Genomic DNA, 14,505 nt, shown 5'->3' on the forward strand with positions numbered 1-14,505 from the left:
GAAGCGACTCCGGACGAGCGCGTGGTCAGAGTCCACAAATGTGTTCCAAAACGACCGGCAGTCAGTTATGGACCCGCGCCATCGGTAATTGATGGCAATGTGGTCGATTTGAGTTTGTGGCCGGCCTGTTGTTGGAGGACATCAGGTGACCAGACGGCTTCTGCTATTTCGGAAGTTAGTACTCCATAAAAACAGCCTGCGATCAGCACACAGCTGAAGGAATCGTTCCCCATTGTCCGTACGTACCGAGTCCAGTCGACCAGCCAAGTCACTCAACGGCGTCTATAGTGTCTCATAACACCCAGCTCGATGCGACGTGGGGCCGCAGACAACCAGTCGTTCGTGTCTCCAGGTTTTGAATTTCACTAACCAATCTTCGCAGCATATTTCATTTTTCGCCCCTATTTTAACCATTAGATATGTACTGGCCTGATGACGAGATCCCGAAAACAGTAATGTTCGTCACTATGTCCTTGCGCAAACCGGGGCGAGGTGGATTGGTGGTTAGAGCGTGAATATACTGACCGGAAGGTCCAAGGTTCGAACTCAACCTCTGCCTCTAGACTTCCCCTGTCTAGACTCGGGCAACCTGGCAGCATCTCAGCCCTCGCGTTTCCTTCGGATAGCATGACAGCCAGGCACAGAAAACGTGTTACAGCTGAACGACTCTGTTCAGCGATATTTGAGCAAAATAGAAATTTGCTATAGGTCACTCTTGTCGTTTCCGTGCTGACGAGAGTGCTGGAGGTATGGCATTTTGTTTACACACCAAGTACCTGTAAAATACCTTGGTTTATTGTCATAAACTCAACGGTCAGTAATACATAATTAGGTGGAATTTTAAGAAATTTTCAGATATCTGATGAAAAGTCACTTCGTACAAATCCACCTACAAATTGATTACAAACTCATCAGCAATCGGTCTTGAGTTGGTACTCGGTTCGGTGGTTTTTAACTCAAATAGTTCAAACTACCTTGCCGTGAGGTTTACCTGAAGCACGAGATGAATAGACTCACTTGCTCCTCCGTGATGGGAGACTGGTATGGCTTGGAAGACTCCACGTTGACACATTTCCCAAAGCGGTACAACAACTGTTGCCGCCCTGCTTCCGCTCGCCCCAAGTCCCTGCATGCCATGATCACTCGAGCACCACGGCGAGACAGTTCGCCAACCAGTTCCAATCCAATGCCCTGGTTACACCCGGTCACAATAGCCAGCTGTCCATCCAGACGATGTGGAAGCTGACACTCTGCGTGAGTCGTGATATATGTGTACAGTTTCCATAGTAAGACCAGACAAAAGACAGTTCCAATCAAAAGTATCCAGGACATTCCTTAGGACATAAACGAAACAGCGTGAAATTATGTAATGGTGGTGAAAATTAATCTTCGTTGTTGTAGCATTTACCTCACTGGCGCGTCAGGAATTAGCGAACTTTCGGGGTGGATGGGACCAAGAAACAATTAGTCATTAGAGGATTAGTTTGAAGAAATTATAGTTAGTAACTATGGGCTAAGAAAACACTCGCTGTCCCATTAAAGGGACTTGCGATGTAAAAACTACTTGGTTATGTATTTCTTATCGCATTTGTCCCTGTTCTTCCAGGGGGATCTGCGCTCTAGTCCTGCTAGACGTCAAGAAATTGGTGACAAGAACTTGGTCAACGTCAACATCAAATTCGTATCCTTATAGCATAAATGTGATCTGAATACATAACGCAAACTTTTGTCAAATACCCTCACTTGCATACCAATTTGGCATCCACGAAAGACTCACATGAACTGTAGCTGAATCTTAAATCGTTCCCCTTTCCGTGGTTTTCTCTGATTGGCTGTCTAACCAACGAAACTGTAGTGCCATATGCAGTTGGCCAGTCACATGGTGTCCGACCAATCGTGGCAGACGTTGTGGCAATATGATTGATCATTTAATTTGCCAGGTCCACACGCTCGTAGGGCTTATGTCACTGGGAAACACTGGGTACACAGCCCGCCTCACGTCAATACGGACACAACTCACCCACTACAAGATCGTATCATCCTTTTACGGCGAACCAATGATCCACTTCTGAACTATGCTGCTCCACTGAAGTTAATCTTTATTGGCATTGTTTTGTGCTGTGTTCCCACCAAGTGGGTTAAAGTACCCAATGGGATCATGGGAATACAAAGCTCAAAAGAGATTGGAAAGTAGTCAGAGGTGAGCCCCGTCTTGCTCGCATGTTGAGGGCAACCACATCCATATTTCGCTGTAAAAAGTGGTATGCTTCGATGTTGGATTTTCGAGACCATGTAGGTACTGTGAACAATGGGAACGACTACCTCAAAATACCTGCGAGGAGAAAATGGCTCGGGGGTTGCCTTCAGATAACTAAGTACAGATAGGAAGTACTACCCACCGTCTCGGTTGTTCACAACTAGCCGAGGGATCCTACAAGTGTCCCTTCAGCATTTTCCGGACTCAGCTTGCTCATTTTCTTGATGCTTTCGTGTCCATTTTCCAGTACATCGTTCAACCATTCGGCGTGTTGTCGTAAGACTACATCCGGATTCGCGGAAATTGTCCGTTACTACCACGCGTTTTCACAGGAATGTCAGGAGAGTTTGGTTCATTGTATAGAATGGGTACCAAATCCAACAAAAAGCGGACACAAGAAAACGTATTACTATCAAGCGCTTACAGAGGAAATGTATTAAGCCCGTTAGGCAGGCATTATACTCAACCTTACAAATATCTGTAAACTTACGCCAAATGCTGCGCGTATAACGTGAAGTTTTTCTGGTCAGCAAGATTAAATGGACTGTGGCGCAGTTGACCAATCAAGTGATGGCACGTGCGCACGTGGACCAGACCATGACACGCACAGCCGTTTCGACCGACCAATGCAGAATAGTCTACCAGATCACTTATATACTACTCCGTAAATCAAAGTAGCCAATTCAAGGCTCTCGAATTCGGCACCTCATACGGAAGCCTTTACATGACAAGAAACGGTTCTGCCCGGTCGACAGTATGACCCGCGTCGACTAAGTGTGAAGCGACGGCACTTTCAGTTGGCCTGATTAATGTGCTGGTAGTTCAAAAGGGAAAGTAGTTTCGCACTGTCAACATATCCAGCCGTAAAATATCAAACGGAAAGTTATTTATCACGTTCCGGAGATGAGTGGAGTTTTGTTTTCGTTTAAATTCTCAACTTTAAGTGGAGGGTCGTGTTCTTAATGGACCAGGATCACAGAATTGTTGCTGCAACTTTACGCTGCAGGAGCCTGTAAGCCTGAAAGTTGACCCAAATTGCCAGTAGGGGCAGACTCCTAAAAGAAGCCTATTTTCTACCTAAATGATGACCGGGGGAACAGACTGTCACGCACTGGTTTAAATGATGAAGCATCCGGGGCACCCGTTACCCCTCAACGCATTCGTCATGAGTGCCTATCCAATTTCCAGGATTTCGGCAAATCAAATTAGCCTCACCAATCCGTCAGACTTTTGTCTTTGTTCCAAAGTTACAAAGCTCTATCAAAACCTCACTAAGGAAGCCGGCAATCAGTCAGGCCAGTCACTCAATTCAGCAAAAGCCGATGAGTGTTCAGGCACGTTACAGAAGCACGATCGACTATGATAAGTGTTCAGGAATTTCATAGAAGCACGGTCGACGCTGATGGATGTTCACTAAACGCCTGTCAGACAGCCTGGATCAATGCCATAAAGTGCCCTTTAAATAGCGTGAGGTCGTTGTAACTTTTGCGGTCGCCCGCAAAAAGTTGTCGTGTTATATGTCAGTGAGTCTTTTTTTTCGGTACTAGGTACATGAGCGGTGACAATAGAGATATACAGTTCGATCCGAACGCGAACTCCGTGAACCGATGGGCTTTATCAAACGCGTTGAAAAAGATTGGTTGAAAAAGATTGTGGCCACAGTAAGGAAGACATATTTCACGTATTCCTGTAAATGTGCATGTGTTCAGCAGTATCTTTCAGCTTCTCAATTTTTCAATTACTAAAGCAGGAAATGTACACTGAAGGCTTTGTGTAGGAAAAATTCTTCACGGCATCCGAAGGAGTTTTAAACTACCCTCAGAGCGATCACGAAAACAAGGTATAACCCTTTTATTACGCACACTGTGTCACCAGAGATCTTTCTGATGAGGGGCAGAGGGGTCGGCGAACGGTACTATTTGGTCGGACAGGTGGAAGACGTTCCCTGTAAGCATTTAAATACACTTCCAGTGTGTGAAAACCCCAAGTAAGGGACGCGAAATTGAGCAGGTGAGTTCACTTAGGTCAGTGGTTGAGTAACTTACACCTTCTTTATCAGTTCTGCCGTCTAATGGTATTGGAATCAGCTACAAACTGAGCTGACACAAAAGCCAGAAAGAACTATACTATTACTACATATATGTTTCGAGGTTTATAAGTACCGAGGAATTCGAAATCGATCAACGAGAGTGGAGTGCGAAAGAAAACAACCGAGTGTAGTCCTTTGATAACCAATCAACTTGTTTTCTTAAGTGGACAGTATCCGGCACCTCACCGGTAGAAATTGTTTTTTGTCACATTCGTCCATATCTGGGCCGAGTTATTGTGGTGTAACATCGAGTCTGCACCATATTCCATCGAGTCAGAACACCGGCTTATGGACGAACCATAATCGACTGGTTATAGCAGGAAAATGGGAACGGGAAACAAAAAAGGATGCTTGACACATCAAGGTGTTGTCTCTACAGTCTGCCTAGACGAATACTGGTCCGCATCAAGGCAGGCAGAAGTCGCAAGAACGTGCTTGTGTGAGGCTACACAACCTTGAGGGGCGAGATGGTCCAACTGGTTAGAGCGCGAATTTACTGACCGGAAGGTCCGTGGTTCGAACCCGACTTCTGCCTCTCGACTTCCCCTGTCTAGGCTTGGGCAACCTGGCAGTATCCCAGCCCTCGTGCTTCCTTCGGGTGGCACGGCAGCTAGGTACCGAAAGGGTGCTACAGCTTAACGGTTACGTTTACGTTACACATCCTTGAAGTGGATCGCAGACTCACACGACAAATGCAATTTTAGGGTATTGGTTCTGTTTTCCTGTGGAGCGGCCACGTCGTGGTCGAAATTATCAAAATCGTACGAAACTGGGACACCGCTGAAAGTTGCCAAAATGAATAAATCATTTCTAGGGAAATACACTCATTTGCAAACGGATTCGGTTTTGTGGGAGACTCACTCAGATGAACCTCTCGTTTATATTTTCAAGCAATTGAATGTGCAGCACCAGACCCCTTCATGTTTCAGTTGGTACGATATTCTGGGTATAGCAGTATATTTTCATAAAGAAAACTCGGGGACTGCGCCTATCTGATGAGCCCCAAGAAGGATGAAACCGGTTGTGGGCTGCCGAAGGGTCCTCGAGTTTCCGTCAACTTTGCGTTCTACTTAGACCCAAATTGCACTGATTTGCAAGCAAGGGGATATTGAAGTGAATGTATTGTCCACATCATATGAGTTTCCCATACATGACCGATCTTTAGGTGCCATTCTGTCACCCTACATCAATGGAAATAAAAAGTTCCGGCAGTTTTTAGCACACAAGTGAACTTGTTTAATTGATGAGCTTGATTGAACCAGTTTGGTTTACATCTTACATCAGGTTGGTCTTCGAATCCATATGAATATCACTCGTTTACCTGCGACGTAATTGATAATGTCCTTACGGGTTTTTCTCAGCTGATCATAGAGATTGTTACAAAATATGTAATATATGCTCTTTCTCGGTATCAGTGTTTGGTCGAATGCATTCCTTAGTTCCGGTTAGCATGAACTGAATCGATAGTAAAGACGAACGACAGTAGTGCGGACAAAGAAATATTGCAAAGCGCAACGTTGGACGCGATTTTGAATGGAACACCACAACAGGGCGTTCACCGGGGCCCAGAATGCCGCATACGGGTGAAGATGCACTCAGGTGAACGTATCATGAAACATATCGTATTCAAATCAAATTCGTCGGGGTGTTTCGAAAACAGGTGCTGATTAGTTTGAAAAGCCTACCAGAATTCACCTAAGCTGGTATGAACATTCGAGGGAAAAGGCAACTCATGGCCTGCTTGAGGTAGATGTTTTCCACGACGGACTAGAAATATCGGAAATCGTTCGGTGAAAAGAAATGTCCTTTACGATGTAATCAATGGGAATGACCTTTTATTGGAAAATGTCCCTTGTTTGGTCAAACGGTGTGGAACAAGTTTGTTTTCTATGTGAGATACTGAGATGAAATGCGGCGTAAACATGCGGAATAAACTTGCTAACCGAGCCAACATTCAACCCGAAGTAGCCAATGTTCTATTTGTGGAATTTTTGTGGTTTGGTTTGATCGAGCTACGCGGACTCAATGAGTACGCCAACAACCTAATTTAAACCGAAACGTGACAGTTGGTTCACGATGTACCATCGTTTTGTGTAATGTCGTGGGAGCCCTAAGTGATCCACTAATGAACGCTTGTGGTTCGCATTTTTGCTTCATTTGTCCGTTCTTTCATTACTCTCACAAACCTGTTTTATTCACTGTACTGAACGATTTGATATTGTGTGGAATTCATTCCGGATGAGTTAACTTCATGTGTTTTCTCCCGTACCCAACATTCTGGTCTTGGACTTGATAATTAAACACCACGCTGATGGCCTTAAAAATCCAACTCGATCTGATCTGCAAATGAGTGTTGTTCGCCAAATGTGTCCGCTTCGAGGACAAGTCGAACACACAGTTGGTGTAAACCCAGGGGATGCGCCGATCTGATGGGCTTCAAGAAGAGCCATGCACATCAGGCGGAAATGTTTGAACGAATCATGACCGACGAGATTTACTCTCGCCTGGCTGGTCGAGAGGAATTTTGCTGGTGCTAGCGAAGATCGATCGATTCGGTCATATGGGCTGCCACTGCCATTTTGGATAAGGAGTTTGTCTATTCTCATGTCTAGTTCATGGGACATCATTTCACATAGTTTAGCTGGTCCTTATCGGACCATACACAGATTTCCAAGGCCGCGCATTGGCAGCTTATCGGAACAACTGGTTATCTGCCAGAATCTAATGTGGTGTCTATGGTATTGGGAGACACTTTTCCAGGACACGGGCGGCGCCATATTTATTGGTTCCAGAGGACAGGCATTTCGTTTAGCGGCTAGATAGGATCCCATCCTGCTCCAGGAGGCCACGCAATTCAGACTAATTGTGTCAAAATATGACGTACACCTGGACCAATATAATTTGTGCTTTCCATGGATTTACTAGTATCAGTGCTATTATGAACAGACTGCGGAGCATGGAGGCCAGATTGGATAGAGTTTAGCACTTAGCTACTTATTTAGGCTAAGTAGAGTGCGAAAAGTAACATTCCGAGGTGATCGCTTTCTCATGTGGGTATCTGATTTACCCACACTATCCAAAACCTGCATAACCTCGTGACCAAAAAGGTCCATTACGCCCGAACTTATGCAAGCTTTGAAGGACCTGCTTAGTGGGCAGGATGCCGTTCCATTGCATCAAGACAAAAGATCCGCAATAGTTCTTCTGAACCAATGTGATCATGTTACTTTTAACCCAAAAGAAAATAGTGGTACGGTGAAAATGCGAGCATCAACAGCCGTGTGCTAAAAACGTTTGCAAAGACAGTTGCCATCTTACGAAAGACCAACATGGGACAGCGGTACAACCATCCATCTTAGATATGGCCTTCCGAGAATACACAAGACCGCCTGCTAGCCACACAGATTTTTTATGTGAGTAACTCACCTGCTTAAAAGTGTCAATTGTGTCTATCCGTAAAATTTTGCGCAGGAATAGCCTAAAGCGCACATCCAACTTCCTTCAAGCGAATCAAACGATAGGTGTCATAGACAAGCACATTGGCTCAGTAGAGATCTCGTCCTTGGGAATCTGTTGAGGTTACCCGTCATTTCATCCCAAAGTGAAACAGTACGTTACCCACCCCACTCCTTGACTCTAACAAAGTGCTTCTACCATGCTTTCAACAGCTGTATCACCTGAAGACATCAATATGGTGTTACGATGGGTCCCATCTTACCAATGAGACTCTTAATGAAGTCAAACTACACTGGCTGCTGCTTCATCCTTACTGGACGTCACCTCTCGAACCGGCGTTCTCCAAGCTGTTAATGTGAAGACTTACCTGTACGGTTAGGTGCGGCTGAGCAGTGGTATGATTCACTCGCACTTGGGCAGGATATAGCGGCATCTATCCTACAATCACGTGATCTGTTAACTGGCTCTCAGATACGAGCTTCGCTCATCAGATGAATTTTATTCGTTTCACCATAACCAGCCCCATCTTAAGGGGGACTTTAGGCAGTCAGCAGAGCGATGAGGGTGTACTACCTATCGCGCTGCCATGGATCTTTGTTTTTGACGAAGTTAGATTGGACAGATAAATCACTGAATCGGCCAAATGGCGGAAGAAGAACAAGACGGCTTTTTAGGAATGGTATTATTATGAATGCTGTTCCCAACCCTAGTAAACATCGCATAACGAAGTCACTAGTATCCGAATCGATAATAGGTCTTCAAAATTCACCTTTTAACTGGGAAGTAAACAACATGCGATAAGATCACGTGAAGCAGGATGGACGGAACGCCTAACCCAGGTCGCTTTTGCGAACAAACGCTTACTATAAAAATGTGAAGCTTCCAGGTAGGTGAAAAAGCTGGGTCTCGCATTTTTTCACAGTTTCAAGGATTGAAGATGAGATTTTTGGCGATGGAGGACGCGACATTCAAGCTCAGCCGAGGATTACGGTTATTGATTTCCTTCAAACAGTAGAAGCTGTAAGAAGAAACTTTTATCACATACAACAGCTTGTATCGTCCCCATTTTCCAAAGACAGAAGTTGTCACTGGATGTACTCACGACCTCATGCGATAAAGTATAACAAAAAATCGTCGTTCAGCTGTATCAATTTTTCGGTGCCTAGGCCATGCCACCGAAAGGTGCAACAGGGCCCGGATACTGTAAGGTTGCCCAAACCTAGACAGGGGAAGTCGAGAGGCAGAGGTCGGGTTCGAATCACGGATCTTCCGGTCAGTATATTCACGCTCTAACCACTTGGGCCGATCAATGCAGCGAAGGAACCAGGTGGGGATGGAATGCGTGCGCAGCAGAAATGACCAACAATATATTAGAGACCAGTGTAGGTCGACCGACCAGCAGCTTCCTTTCTCCTCAGAAAATGCCCTCGGAAAAAAAATTCAGTGAATTACCGCATGCGCTAAAGACAGGATTACTAACAAGACTCAGGACGCTGTTGGCTTCACGTGTGCTTCGTCGCCTTATGCTGGCTCGTAAAACGCTTATTCGAGTGCAGAAAGCGGGATTCAGGCTTCACACTTCATCAGGTGCTAGAACGGCGTCATATGTACAAAAGACCCACGAATTAAATGCTCCTGGATTTTCTAGACGCATCTGACTCGCTTGACCGATCGGTTCTCCTTGACACACGTGCCAACCAAGGAAGTTTGTGAACATAGTAAGTCGTTTGTAGTCTCAGACTTCCGACAGAGTATACGAAGAGCTCCCCAAAAGCTCCCGTACGCAAATCGGTGGCCGTCAGGAGTCCCTATTCGCTCAATTCCAATTTAATTTCGTAACCCGTGAGATAATGAGACGGACGCTGGAAGGTCTCCAAAACCCCGGTGTTCAAATAGCCTCTGACAATGACCTTGGTGACCTGGAATATGCAGACGACATCGTTCTCGTCTTCGAAGAGAAGGAGAAGGCACAGGTGTTTTCTATGCACTTTGCACCCACCAAGTGTAAGATTACGCTGGTAGACATGCAGTCACTGAACACTCCACTTACAATCCAGGGAGAAGTACTTGAGATTGTTGAGCGTTTTATTCATCTTGGAAGTTGTGTTAGTTCTGATTGTAGTATGGCAGATGAAGCGAATGCACGAGCCTAGAAAGCCCCGGTCGCCTATGCTAATTTGAGACATCTGTGGCATCAGGGCGGAATATCGCTGAATATAAATGGACGTCCAGAGTTCCGGCTGTTTTATTGTATGGCTGTGAAACTTGGTCTGCTCGAGCAACGCAGCTGAAACGCATCAAGCTGTTCGACAATCGTTGTCTCAGGACCATAGCCCGAGTGAATTGGAGTTCTCGTTTGTGCAACGGGTACTTCCATTGAAGGATGTGTCCAGCACCAGAAGCTACGTTGGTCAGGCAATGTAATGCGTACGGCGAACCATCGTTTGCCGAAGAGAGCGCTGTTTTCCATGCCCAACTCAGAGTGGCGAAAGCAGAGAGGTGGCCAACGCTTGACTTGGCAGACGCTGATACTCGCATCCCAGGATGAGGACCGCGTGATGCCGACTAAATTGAGTTGGAGACCCTGTAAGTTATGGCGATATGTAGATGGCGTCGTTGTTGGCTTCAATCCAGATTGCCTGAAGTGCAAGAACCTCGGAATGTTTGTACTAAGCTAGCACTAAGACCCTTCCCCGTCTACCTTCATTCTTTTGTTCACAATAAGGTTTTCAAATAAATCATGTTTGTACAAAAGCGAGGCGACAGTGTAACACTGACGTCATGCTGTCCATGATGATGACAGACGACCAGGTTTCCGACCTGAGCGGTTTGCTTAATATCATCTTCATTTCAAACACAAGTAGCCATCACCATCATAATTGTCATCGACAGCATGACATCCGTGTTCTACACGGATGCTTCGATGCCGTATCCAACACAAGTCATAATGACTGGACGGATCTGTACTGCCAGACAATTCTGTCGGATGCGTACTCGCCGCTACGGGCAATTTGATTCAGTGTCTGCTAAAATGGAAGACCTTCCAAACCTGTGATGGATTTCAGTCTGCTAACTTTCAGATGCCTTTCGTGAAACTGTTTCAATACTTGAATTCGATGCATTCGCGCTATGGCAACGCGGTTGCTTGATATCAGACAATCAAAGCGGATCTGCGAAGAAATAACTGTTCACGTTTTTATCCATAAGCCATTCATTTCGGAAATATCGAATAACCCATCACAGCGGTGTCATACGTGGTTACTTCTAGCAAGCGCTGTAGCAGAGATAGGAAGGTGCTGAACGGATTCAAGAAAATTGTTAGACTGCACTATCGATTGAAGTTGATGTGATCACCCAAGCTTCGTCTCTCATGTTGATATTTTAGGGATATCAAATGCTGACTGACGTCAGCCTGCGTCGGCAACGGCATCCATTGCATCTTCACGACGTCAGCTTCCCGAAACACCCTCTTGGATGTCCTACTGAAGTCATCGGCAAAGGAGTGACGCTGATTTGTCAGTTGTGCGGTAATCGTAAGACAGAATCATGGGAGCCCAGCTTTGAGGGCACCTGGAATGGGATAAAAATAAAATAAAAACCCATGATGAGTTCATTCAAGGTGCAGAACGAGCTTACCGTGTAGTATATACAGAAGACTGATGTCTAGTCAATTCGATGCTCAGGCCTACCGCGCGCTGTAGTCTTTGGCGAATGCACTTGCTCAACAACTACACCGAAGGAGAATTGTGCACGACACAAGTCCATTAACGAACTAGATCTGTACGGCATCGTCGGGTTGCAGAAAACGAAATCACGGAAAGCTATATGTCCAATAGACTGAAGAAAGATGGCACATTCTGTTACAGGTGATAAAGACCCTGCTGAGTAGAGCATACATGTGCGGTTTTCGCTGGATCATGCCGTATCCACACACTCGTACCAACAACATTTGGACAACCCCACCCTGTTGCATCGTCTACTGCCCACACAAGCCCTGCATTAAACCTAAACGTGGATCAAACTGTTTGCATACTGCTGAATCAACGGACAAAACTGACGAGAATCGAGGAACACAAGTTTGTCGTGACTTGACAACCGCTATAGCCGATCAATTTATCGAGACAGACCACCGGAGATCAATCAGACCGAATAGTTTATTGGGTGCCGAAAATTTGGCATTTACCAACGAACACCCGAAAGACGATCACCATTAGGATAAACAACCCGCGTTCCTACAATCAGAAGATGAGAGCCCTGACGGAACCTTTGCACACCAATCAAATTTTCTCACCACCGAGTATACGTTATCGTTTTTAAACCATAACAAAACTGTACAACACTTTAGCCCAGTTTTCTACTTCATCGCTGTAAGCGTCCAATTAGGGGCGATTAGGAGCGATTACTACAAACTCGTAACAGCTTACCATATATATATATATATATAATATTATGTATAATAAACGAATGTAAAGAATAAACAAGACATCCTAATGGTCCATAAGCCCAACCGGGATAAAAACCAACTACAGCGGTGTAGATTATGCATAAAACATCATCATTGTCAGCTGTAATAACCGCGTACTCGTCGTAGTGGTTGTAGCTGCCACAGTTTCGTTCACCGATGAAGCGGGGAGATGGGGTAGGTAGCTGCGCATTGCAGGCGGGAGCTGATAAATTACAGCAGCACTGTAGGTGGACTGTTAAGTCGGGGTGGCGGGGTGGGAACGAAGCTATGCATTGAAGGCAATAGCTTGGATGCATGAGAACCATTGAGGGCGCGACTGGACCATGTCTGACAATGTTTCTAACGATTGATGTGGCCCATCTCGGGGTCCCCATCCAGGAAGACGGCAGTGACCTGCGCAGCTAAGTTTGCTGGTAATGGCTTTTATACTTCGCTGCTAAGACACTGCACGACCGCCTCTGGCCAGTTTTGGCCCTTCGCATGGATGTTGGTCGACTGACATATGGAACACATGGCCAAGCCAGCGCAACCGATGCAGTGTGATCGGTTCATCTATCGAGGGTGAGTTATTTCTCCCGAATACCATTCGACGAAATTTGGCATTGCTGATCCGGTGTCCCCACCAGATTCTGGCAATGTTCCGAAGACATTGACGGTCGAACACTGAAGGTCTTTTGACGTCTTTGGCGTGCAGCGGTCAGGTCTCTGATCCGTATAGTAAGGAGGAGGGTCAAGAATTTATGGGGGCCACCTTTGCTCCACAGACACCGCAACAGTGCCTGACGGTTCACAGAGTCAAAGGCAGCTTTCAGATCAAGGAACACAACCATTGTTGGCTGCTGGAAGCAGTGTTGCTGTTCCAGAATTTGTCGGAGTGTGAAGATGTGATCGATGTAACCTCTTGCAGAACGGAACCCAGCTTGGTTTTCACGGATCTGCCTCTCCGTGTCCAGTCAACCTTCGAAGGATAAGGCCAAAGGGCACTTTGATGCCACAGCTAACAGGCTGATGCCACGGTGGACAAAACCTCAATATGGAGGGACTGATGAGGGTGTGGTAAAAAGAGGCTGACGTACAAAAACCCGATTGCTGTTGGCAGCATTGGACCCAACCGAATTCCCCCAGAAAAAGCATAAGTGAATAGAGTCAGAGGTACTGCCGAGGGTAGAAGATCAATACAAAGCACAATTAACCGGTCACCGATCCACTGGAGATAGATACCCCAAAAAACCGTTATGTTTGCGAATCCTACGAACGTTCGGGCCATTCTAATGAATATCATAATAAGTTGTGGGAAAAAGGGTCAAGCGCGTTTCTCCCTCGGTCCGATCTACACAATGCCGAGATGTAGTGACCATCAGTCTCGTCAGAACCGTGTAAATTTGGGCGATTTAAGAACAGCGGAATACCTGAAAGCACACAATCGAAAGTTTGGTTGTCCAATCTTAATTCACGACTAAAACCACCAGTGCGCACGCAGTTAGCTTTATGCTCATAATTTCCTTGTTATCACTGTAGTGCTCGAAAGTCCTATTGTCCTGACGACCACCTAGGACAGCTTTATACGGATTTCACAACCTTCAGGTACGTAATTCGATGTAATTGGGTTTCCCGTTTATCGATTATCAATATCTGAAGTTTTCGCTGGAGGTTTCTAGAATAACACTGCTGATCAGTTTACGTCCAGTTATAAGGCACGTTCGAAATTCCATTTTTGTGACTGACGTAGTTGTTCAATGAATTTGAAGCCAAATTAAGTTTACACACGCAAGGAAGCAGTACGTCGCATGCTGGGAGTTTGAAGAAGACGTGTTCAGCGATCAAATCAATCGACATGAGCGAGATTCACGGCTCCGAGCAGATGGGTTGCGACATCTTCTACTTTGACTACACATCAGCGCGAGTGCAGAAACTAGTGGCTTCAGCAAAGTGAAGGATAACGCACGGATCTGCATTGTCTAACAGAGGACGTTTTAAGATACCTTGAATACACAAGAGGGAGCCGCTGGAAGGTAGATTGTATTGAATTTGCGAATGATAGCCCAAGGTAAGAAAACGAGAACGACGCTGAAAAAGTATTTTTTCCGGGTGGTTGACAAGTTTCGGGTGGGTAAGCGGCTGGAAGCAACATTTAAACAAACGGAAAATAAATAATCTGTACCGAATAACAGCGTAACACAAACGTTTCCAACGGGCTAAGGAAAAAACCGGCGTGAAGTGTCAGTCCCGATGACTCGA

At 45.7% G+C, this 14,505-nt stretch overlaps 2 protein-coding genes across 2 annotated transcripts in view; both read right to left on the minus strand.

Moving 5' to 3' along the window:
* Positions 1-233, minus strand: part of T265_11059 (hypothetical protein) — a gene marked incomplete at both ends in the record, with an annotated part of 9,108 nt that extends 8,875 nt beyond the window's left edge. The window contains one exon of the mRNA XM_009177609.1: positions 74-233. Coding sequence (XP_009175873.1) covers positions 74-233 — 160 coding nt within the window. The remainder of the gene's footprint in view (positions 1-73) is intronic.
* A 49-nt stretch (positions 234-282) lies between these two features.
* Positions 283-3,640, minus strand: T265_15330 (hypothetical protein; the record flags this gene model as incomplete). The annotated part of the gene is given in 4 exon segments (XM_009177610.1): positions 283-429; positions 438-729; positions 1,001-1,334; positions 3,562-3,640. Coding segments are annotated over 4 exon segments (852 nt in total).
* Between the last annotated feature and the right edge of the window lie 10,865 nt (positions 3,641-14,505).

Source organism: Opisthorchis viverrini (genome assembly GCF_000715545.1).
Source record: "Opisthorchis viverrini unplaced genomic scaffold opera_v5_437, whole genome shotgun sequence".
Taxonomy (NCBI): domain Eukaryota; kingdom Metazoa; phylum Platyhelminthes; class Trematoda; order Opisthorchiida; family Opisthorchiidae; genus Opisthorchis; species Opisthorchis viverrini.